This window comes from Bidens hawaiensis, unplaced genomic scaffold, assembly GCF_021521415.1.
Source record: "Bidens hawaiensis isolate Kalapana, Puna unplaced genomic scaffold, B.hawaiensis_p1.1 tig00003182_1, whole genome shotgun sequence".
NCBI classification, from domain to species: domain Eukaryota; kingdom Viridiplantae; phylum Streptophyta; class Magnoliopsida; order Asterales; family Asteraceae; genus Bidens; species Bidens hawaiensis.
Window position 1 is genome coordinate 1,306,241 of NW_027491173.1, and position 9,876 is coordinate 1,316,116.

The 9,876-nt window shown below is 36.0% G+C and overlaps 1 protein-coding gene across 1 annotated transcript; it reads right to left on the reverse strand.

Annotated features, from left to right (window-relative positions):
* Nucleotides 1-1,964: 1,964 nt before the first annotated feature.
* Nucleotides 1,965-6,454, reverse strand: LOC143622530 (putative glucan 1,3-alpha-glucosidase). Its single transcript, XM_077093648.1, has 6 exons — nucleotides 4,907-6,454; nucleotides 3,822-4,095; nucleotides 3,600-3,735; nucleotides 2,687-2,897; nucleotides 2,401-2,607; nucleotides 1,965-2,324 (listed from the first exon to the last, which is right to left on the reverse strand). The coding sequence occupies exons 1-6, from the start codon at nucleotides 6,452-6,454 to the stop codon at nucleotides 1,965-1,967; spliced, it is 2,736 nt and encodes a 911-aa protein (XP_076949763.1).
* Nucleotides 6,455-9,876: the final 3,422 nt, after the last annotated feature.

Consider the following 9,876-nt stretch of genomic DNA (forward strand, 5'->3'; position numbering starts at 1 on the left):
TTGCAATTTACATAATTTTCTTATTTTTTGAAACTAGAAGGTGGTGAAATGTTAATATTTGGCAAATAGAAACATATTCGATATACTTTTACTAGTGGTTTTATGGTACGGAGTTATATTTTTATATTTTTGGAATTAGTACATGGATCACACTTGAATCATTAATAAAACTTGAATTGGCAAGTGGCAACCTAAAGGTTTGAGATCTTGCTTGAGACCATTTTTGCTGTCAATTGGGCACTTGTATAGGACACGACATGACTTGTTAATCAAAAAGTGCGCTATGCGATTTTTTTATTTTTTTTAATGATTGAAATTAGTAAGGCTAGGTTCCATCGTTTCTCTTTATTGGTACATGAAACTTAAAATAGTTTTACAGTCATGCCATATAAGTAGTTAAATGAGTCGTATTCATGTTTGGTACTTGTGTTAGGCACGTCGTTTCTAACCTATTAAACTTGCTAAAGACACAAACTGACAGCCCTACATTTTTCTAAGGTTCTTTGTTTTCTTATAGTTTTCTATTGAGTTGTACCGCAACACTCGTATTTTTAAAAACACTTTTCGATGGAATATTACTACAATTTTCGTTATTTAGTTATCAAAATCTCCTAATAATTTGAAACATTAATAATAGCGGAAAGGGAAATTGGTAAACTTTGAGTTAACGGTCATGTTATACGCAATTGCATTGTTAAAACTAGCTGGAGACAACCTTGACATATAAACATACTAACTATATAACACGGGCATGGTATATAAAGTTTTCACCTTTCCATCTTGGCTTTAATAGATGTATCACCTGAACGTATGCATCATGCCTATGTTGTCAAAGGTGAACCGACCCGGCCCAGTTGTCATTAAAATCTCCAAGTTGAGTTCTGTAGCATTTTACACCATTCTCTCAGTTGAAAGTCATTTGTGGAAATAATGTAAAGCTTTTAAAAGCATGGCTGACTAAGAATTGCAAAACTTAATACATTTTCTCATATTAGGTTGTGAGAGAATACAAAGACTTTGCTCTTTCAGAGTATGCAAGAGTCGGTAGAGCCTTAGCTTTGTATGAGGTCGGGGACAAAGATGAAGCGGTTGCAGAAATGGAGGATGTTTCCATCTCTCTAAAAGGCAGTCCAGGTAGTCATCTATCAAAGTTGCAATTTATGCTTTTTCTTTTTTCATTCTTATTTTTTAAATAATTAATATAATATATCTGTGTATGTGTTGTAGAAGTGCATGCAGCTCTGGCAGCAGCGTTATACTCGTACAAGCATGCCCTGGTGCTTGCTGAAAACCAGTTCGCCATAGCAACTCTTTTGGATCCAAAATATTCAGACCTCACCTATGTAAAAGATACAAAGCATTGGCCTCCAAGTCTGGTTCGCTCATTGCAAGATTTCATCACACTTTCTTAATCTTCATGCCCATGTATATTTACTTAATCTTTTTGATCAATACAAGAACATCAAGCATATAGATACTAATACACACGTATAAATCACATTTTCTTGTGCTTCTTTGATTTCTGCAATCTGCTGAGATTACACCTTGAATTTCAGGATCATAGCTAAATGTGTTACATTGTAGCACGTGCAACAGGCCTAACAATATGTTTAAATAACATTGGTCATACAACTGGTATTACGATACCAGCCTTAACCAGTCAAAATCTTTCTCGTTGATTAATCTCGCCTTTGATTATTAGATTACGGTATTCAATTGTATCCATGAAGCACAGATTTATAAACCTGGTTATATGTTTCAAATTTTTGAAAAAAGAAACATGACAAAAAGAAAATAAACCAAGAGCAACCAAACGACACCATAAGAACAAAAAAGAAATTCTTGGCTATTACAGGCTCTTTAATTTTGACAATCCTCATTTTCAGTCAGTAAATAAAACCATTTCTCAGCTGCTACTACTACCCCACCACTAAATCCCCTCCAATATGGCAATATCCCATGGTCTAAAAAAGCTTTATGGTCCAATCCTCAGAAACACGAACATCAGGCTTCCGAATAGTCAAAACTGACGACCTAACCCCAGACCGAATCTGGAGAGGACCCAGTTCAACATCCGCGACATGGTTTGACGGCTCGATACGTGCAGTTTTCGGTCTGGACACATGTCCTAGCAATATGATCCTCTCGATGGTGCAGTCAGACACGAATTTGGACGACGAAGGGGCTAAGTTTACAGACGTAAGCCTCCCATTGGAGAATATAAACCGACGATGAATGTATGCGCCTTGCTTGAACTCATAGCTCTTACCATCATCTATGTAAAGTTCACCTTCAGCCGATCCCGAACCATCCACAGCAATCACCTAAAGTTCACCACATTCATTCAAAATATTAGATTATTATTAACTAATAATATAACTTTTAGCATTATGTGCATACCAGCGTGTACGGATCATTCTCCATTTGCACGGTGCTTCTACGAAACCGATCTTTTCTCGGAATTATGGTTCCAGATCTTTGGAAAACAGGTATATCCTCATCAGTTACCTCCACCTTTTGGGTCCTGCCACCTGTGTACATGGTCCCACTTCTAAGGTCATACCAAGTATGATCACTTGGAAGGTAAACCGTTGCATCTTTTGCACGCTGCAAACATGTTTTTTAGTTAGACTCATTAGTTAGTATTGAAGGTGAAAGTGAGAAACATAAAAAGACAAAAAAGAACCTGGGTATACACTCCTTGAACTAGAAGGCCGTTTCCAACCAAAAATGCCTCGTCGTTGTTAAGCGTGGCTTCATCGTTAGGAAACTCCATCCAAAGGGGACGGGCAACAGGGATGCCTGTCACGTTTGCTTCTCTAAATAGTGTGTAGAAATACGGAAGGTATGTGTATCGTACGCGTATAGCATCCCTCATTAACTCAGTATTACGTTCCCTATCATCAACAAACGAAAGTTTTATTTTCAGTAATTTTTTATGCAATTTCTTACATACCCCTGCAAACTTGGAATATACCAGGTATACCAATGCAATGCTTATCATATACACATATGCCCTTACAAAGTGGTTAAAATATCAAATATACCCATATCATTTAAAACAATCTAGTAAATGACCATTTTACCCCTATCTTTCTAAAGCTTAAAATCTCATATATGCCCATCTTTCGCTTCAAATTATTTATTTACCCATTTTAGCTTAATTCTTTTTTGTACCGATAAACAATATTTTTCTCAATATATTAGATTGCTTATCGTTTGGTATCATGCGATTACACCTCATTCAATAATTAGATTCAAACATACAGATTCGATAGTTCGATTATCAGCCGTTGAGAAACAGATATTGTTTCTCAATATATTGTTCGATTATCAGCCGTTGAGAAACAGATAAGAGACAACGGTCCGGTTCACTTGCCTATCATCTATGTCGATCAAAATCCTCAAAAAAGTAAGGGTATAAACAAATTTAGTGGAAAAGGGTGAAATGGTCATTTAAGTAAAAATTATTGAAGTTGGCTATATATGATATTTTTAGTTTTGGTTAGGTATATAGGAAAATTTTCAAGTTTGTAACACTTAATGAAATTAATTCTTTTTTAATTTGTAAAAAATAAAGAAATAAGGATAGTTAATACCCAAAAAGCCATGGTTCCCGTCTTTTGGTATCATGATGAGCATGACCTCTAAAAAATGGCAAATAAGCAGCAACTTGGTACCACCGAACCAGCAACTCCGTGTCCGGGTTACCAAAAAACCCACCAACATCAGCACCTGCAAACACCACACCATCCACAAATTAACCCAACAACCAAAACATCCATTCATGATTTATGACCACAAAAAAACTACAAAATAACCTGAGAAGGTTATCCCGGTGAGACCAAGTGTCAAAATCATGGGAACTGAAACCCGAAGATGCTCCCATTCTGCAATATTATCACCCGTCCAAACCGTCCCATACCTCTGAGTCCCCGGGAAAAATGCTCTGGATAAAACAAACGGCCTATTGTTTCCTCCTTCCCGTTTCAAAAGCCCTTCTGATGTAGCCATATGGAAGTAATAACCATACGCGTTATGCAACTCTCGGTGCTCAACGTTACCATAGTGTAAAGCATCACGAGGCATCGTCACCTACTCAAAACAGTTTTAAACATTAGGGGCTGTAAACGAACCGAACGAACACGAACAAGGCCTTGTTCATGTTCGTTCGTTAAGAAATAATGTGTTCACGAACGGTTCACGATCACTTACCGAACAAGATTATATGTTCGTGTTCATTCATTAAGGAATTTAATGTGTTCACGAATGGTTCATGAACATAAACGAACACAAAAAAAATCAGCAGAGCCTAGAGATTAAAACTTATGTATTCATCAATGTGAATAATGAAAGCCTGTAAACGAATTGAATGAACACGAACAAGGGCATGTTCGTGTTCATTCATTTAACTTTAAAAGAATACGGACACTTAATCGAACACATATTTATGTTCATGTTTGTTTATTTAAAAAGGGACATTTCTGTTCGTTTGTTTAAAATCTAAACGAACATCACTGAACAAAGATAAACGAACATACATGAACAAATGTAAATGAACACAAACAAACATAAACGAACTTAAATGAACATAAATTAACAAATATAAAACCTTTAAGCAGATGGTCTATCTAGATAATATTTAATTATTTTATATTAATACATAAACGACCATAAATAAACGAACATAAATGGACATTCATGAACATAAATGAACGAACGGAACATGTTCATTTATGAACGGATGTTCATGTTCGTTCGTTTATTAATTAAACGAACATAAACGAACGTCCCGCCGAACGGTTCACGAATAGTTCACCGAACGTTCGGTTCGTTTACAGGCCTATTAAACATAATTACATAATGTATACCATGTTATAACACATTAACATACAATGATACATACCTCGGGCCCGTTGAATACGGAAGGCTCGTTCATGTCATTCCAAATATACAAAGACGGAGTCGAACCGACATACTCTGAATACGCGAACTTATCAGCCCACCACGACCGTATCTCGGGATTAACCATATCAATATAAGAAGAGGACCCGGGCCAACACCAACCATCAAAATCCTTCCCGCTTGCGTCTTTCACATAATACACGTTCTTTGAAGCCTCTTTATGTATATGATAATTATCGTCTCTCTTTATATGCGGGTCTACGATAGTAACCATTCGTCTACCACGCGAAAACAAATCCTTTTGCATTTCTTCAGGGTGTGGGAACAAAGCCCGGTCCCACGTGAAGTACCGTTTCCCATCCGTATGCTCAATATCGAGCCACAATACATCGTACGGGATATCGTGTTCATCAAATTTCGCATCCACGCTCTTAACATCCTCCTCGTCCCGATAATTCCACCGACACTGATGATAACCGGTTGCAAACAACTGAGGCATAGCCGACGTCCCTGTCACACTCACGTATTGCTTCACAACGTCTTTCGGTTTCGGCCCAATAAAGAAAAACGCGTCCACAATCCCGGCTTCACTCATCCACAACGTATCGATCCTCTTTTCACCAGACGGTAACAGAATCGACGACTCAGCATCCCAACCTGACGCCAACACATCAATCTGCATCTCCGCAGCATTCAACCAAAAAAACCCGGACGTCCCGTGCGCCTTCCCGTGCGAAAGCATAAACGGCACCGACCCGTAAAGCCCAAACGGCGACTCGTGTAAATACTCAAACACATCCAAATTAAACAACCTATACGGCTCCGACTCCTCCACCCCCGGCCCACTCGTCGGCTTCAAAGCAAGACTGGTCGCGTGCTCAGGAATCCCGTAAACAAAATCCGCCCCGTAAAACGACACATCGAAACTAATCGATTGGGGACCGAACGGGCGGGTATCCGTATGACTCCGAAACCTTTCTTCCCACTCATCACCCTCTTTCTTAACCCTCAATTGCTCAAAATCAAACAACCCATGAGTGTTAAATGACAAAACCCTCTTATTGTTATTATTAGTTTCCCTAACATAAACCTCAAACGGGTCGGATCGAACAACAGCTTCATAGCCATCAAACAGATACACAACATACGAATAACCCGAATCCGAATCAATTAACGTTTTGGTATACCTACTCAACCAAATCTTGGATGATTCAAACTCCGGGACGATGACGTCAGGTACTTGAAACCGTTTCTTACCCGAACTGTTATCCGGGTCTTCGTCGATTTTCATCCGCAAGATCCCATTTTGATAGACGGATAACGAGAGGATGAGTGAATTGTGATCTGGGTGTTTGAGTTTAGCGATAAGATCGCCATCAGTGATGGTGAAATCAGTGGCCGTGAGGTTACAGTGTTGGGGTTTACGGGATCTGGCTCGTTTGCAGAAAGGGGTTTGGTTGCAGTTTCTGAATTCGTCCTTTTTCCATGAATAAACTGAATTCAGGTGACTAAGAAGGAGGATGAGTAAGAAGAAGATGATGGGTTTCATTGTAAGTGGTTCAATTTGGGGATTATCGAGTGAGGGTGATCATAGGGTTTTTGAAAGATTGAAATGAAATGAAAGAAAGTTGGGAAGAGTAGACTGGTTGAGATTATATTATTATTATTATTATTATTATGGATCTTATTATTACATATTTTAAGAGATCCGAGCCGAAATGCTTGTGAGCTAGTTAAGAATAAAAAAAATAAAATGCTCGGAATAACTAGAACCTAATCTAGTTGGAGCATTAAATAAAGTTTGGGGCTAGGGATTATTATGAATTTACGATTCGATCCGAGCCGGTTGCGAGCTAGTTGAGATCCGACAGATAAAATGCTCGGAACAAGTCGCTCAAGCATTAAGTAACGGGGGCATTTACATATTTCCCCTTCTTAAACTTTGAAATTACATTTCCCCAAACCATGCTTAAAGAGCATTGTACATTTTGTATTAAAAACTTGTATTTTGAGAAAATATGTAATTTACATAGTTTAGGAAGGAGAAATATGTAATAATCCCTTAAGTAACGACCACACCACCCGTGGTTATAGCGTTGTTCCTTTTTGTTCGACGTTAGAAGGTCTCGAGAGTCGTTTCTAGCATCATCGGTTGTTTTTAACACAGGTATGTCACACTACTGGTCGTTTGGAATGGCCCGATGCGAGAATCTCTGAAGCACATTGGAAACATCTCGTAGGCTTTTATAATAGCTTTATAATATTCTCTAGTGGACAGTTGCTTGTTTAGTTATTGAGCTTAAGCTTTTAAGTTTTAACTAATTAGAAGTTATATGTATTGATGTATTGATTTTCCACTAGTAAAACCGGGGTTTGGCTAGATTAGAGTACTTCAATTAGTTAAGCATAGTGTACAAGTGTGTAATGCATAGAGAGGGAGAGAGACGATGGAGATGGAGAAATCGTCATGGGCACATGGCCTTCTTAATCCGACAATAACGACGATGAATAACAAGCCTGAGGTATTTAGAGTATGTTGGTTCGAATTCGTTTTTTTCTTTATATTTTGAATGACATGAATGAGCCTTCAGTATTCAATGGGCCCGAGGTATGTATCTAATATGTCATAACTTGTTATACATTTTGTGTAATAGTAAGAAATTATGTTTAAAACTGTGTTGAGAAGGTGACGATGCCCTCATGATGCCTTTACATTATGGTAACGTTGAGCACCAAGAGTTGCATAACACGTATGGTTAGTATTTCCATATGGATACATTGAAAGGCTACATCATGCGAAACTTCGTTAGTTTGCTATAAACAGGCTTGTTTATTTCATTTTTTACATACGCTTTTTTAGATTCATATCGTTACTCTGTTAGTTTAGTGTTAAAACTTGCAATAGTTTGGCATGAGGCTATTGAAAGATTGGTGGCCTTATTTCATACTATTCTTCTCGGTTACACTTCTGTTGGTGTTAGAACTTCAAATACTTATGTTTTTGATTAGTTGGTACCCACAATGATCAAGATTTTATTCTCGTAAATCAAGAACAAAATCTAGGTTATGATGACCACGTCGAAGAAGAGCAAGTCTCGAATGAAGGTGATAAAGGTGGTGCAAATGCACAAAAGTTGAAAGGGCAAGCAAATCGTGGAAATCAACCACTACTCAAGAGATTGCTTTGTGTAAAGCATTGATTCACATTTTCAAAACCAAAAGGACCAGAAATTGTAACATCCTCAAAATTTCGAGCCAAAAAGGACAATTTAGGAGGTCCATGCAACATTCGTCAGTTTTTAAACCTGAAACCGACCCGTTTTAATTTTTTTTATCATGAAAGATCAATTTATTTCGCTTATGTGACCATGGGTGCTTTTTGTAATTTACTAAAGTTAATCTATATTTACATAAGTGTATTATTAGTATTACTAGGTTAGAGCCCTTGTAACACACGGGTGAAAAATATAATAAAAATAAAAAAATATTATATGCAATTCGTAAAATCAATTGTTTCATATAATAATTTTATTTATGATTTTTTTATTATGTTTTTGATATATTATGCACTATAGTTTTTAGTTGAAAACTAAATCTCGATGCTTGATTTATTTCAAATAAAACATTCATACCGATATTGTTATGTTAATATTGTGTGTGTAAAAATGAAATTTATAACAAAATGTTGTCACAGATTTAAAAAATAAATTTGTAAAGACTAAGGTTTTGTTGTAAAAGAAAATAAATAAAAATATATTATATTTTAAAATAAAGAGAAACAATGAACAAACTTAAATGGCTGTGTAAAAGAGATACGAGAAGACTATGTCATATTGTGAATTATGAAAATGTTAACAATTAAATATAATTATGGTTCTATACTTGAAGAGAAATCACATTTATACATGCTAAGTTAGGAAATCAAACAGAAATACCATTTTAGTGGAGTTGGTAAGCATATTTGGTTTGAATCATGAGGTATTGGGTTCGAAACCCGTATCACACAATAATATATTTTTCAAAATTTTATAAAGCCTTACGAGTCATGGGTTATAATAGGAAAACAAGTCATGGGTTATAATATAATAGGAAATAGTGACATGACATCTACTTGGCATTCTATGTGGAGTGTCTAGTTAAATGTCATATGAACAACTTGTATTACTTTAATAGTATAGTTAGATTTAAATAATAATAATAATAATAATAACATAATCGACGGCATGTCCATTTATTATTTATTTATTTTTGTTATTCTGTTTTATTTATTATTTCTTTGTAACTTAAACTTTATTTACAAGACTTACCTAATTTAATCTCTTCCAATCTCGATTATAATTCGTTCTACCAACATCTAGATGTTTCTTAAACATATTCCATGGATTCCCACCCCCCCCCCCCCCCAAATTTATTCTCAAAACATTCCATAATTTGTTCAAAGAATCTAAACTTTCTCATCAAGTTATGTTTTTAACCATACCTCAATTATTATAAATACACAAAATCTCAGCCTTTGTTCCCTTGTTCATAATTCATAATTACATTCTATTTCATAAATTCTAGTTCTTTTGGTTGTGTTCTAGTCCGTTGACCAAGAAAAGTCAAACCCTCTTCTAATCTTCATTCTCTTCTTCCAATTTTGGGTAATTTTTATTTGTTTTATGTGTTTTGTCATACTTGAATTAAAACTCCTCTATATAATCCATGGATTTGTTGTGTTCCAAGTTCAATTGAATCAAGTTCTCAATTCTAGGGTTTATATTTCAAAATCGGGCCTTTTCGTTTATTCTTTGCTAAACACGAATTTTTAAAGAAACTAATAATCAAATATATCTTTTTAACATATAAGGTTTGTTGGATAATCCGACCTAGTTTCGGGTTCAAGTTCGATAAAACCCGAACACTTGCTTACCTTACTTTAACTATTCAAATTGTTCGGCTCGCGTATTTTAATCGAACCGAACTGATAAA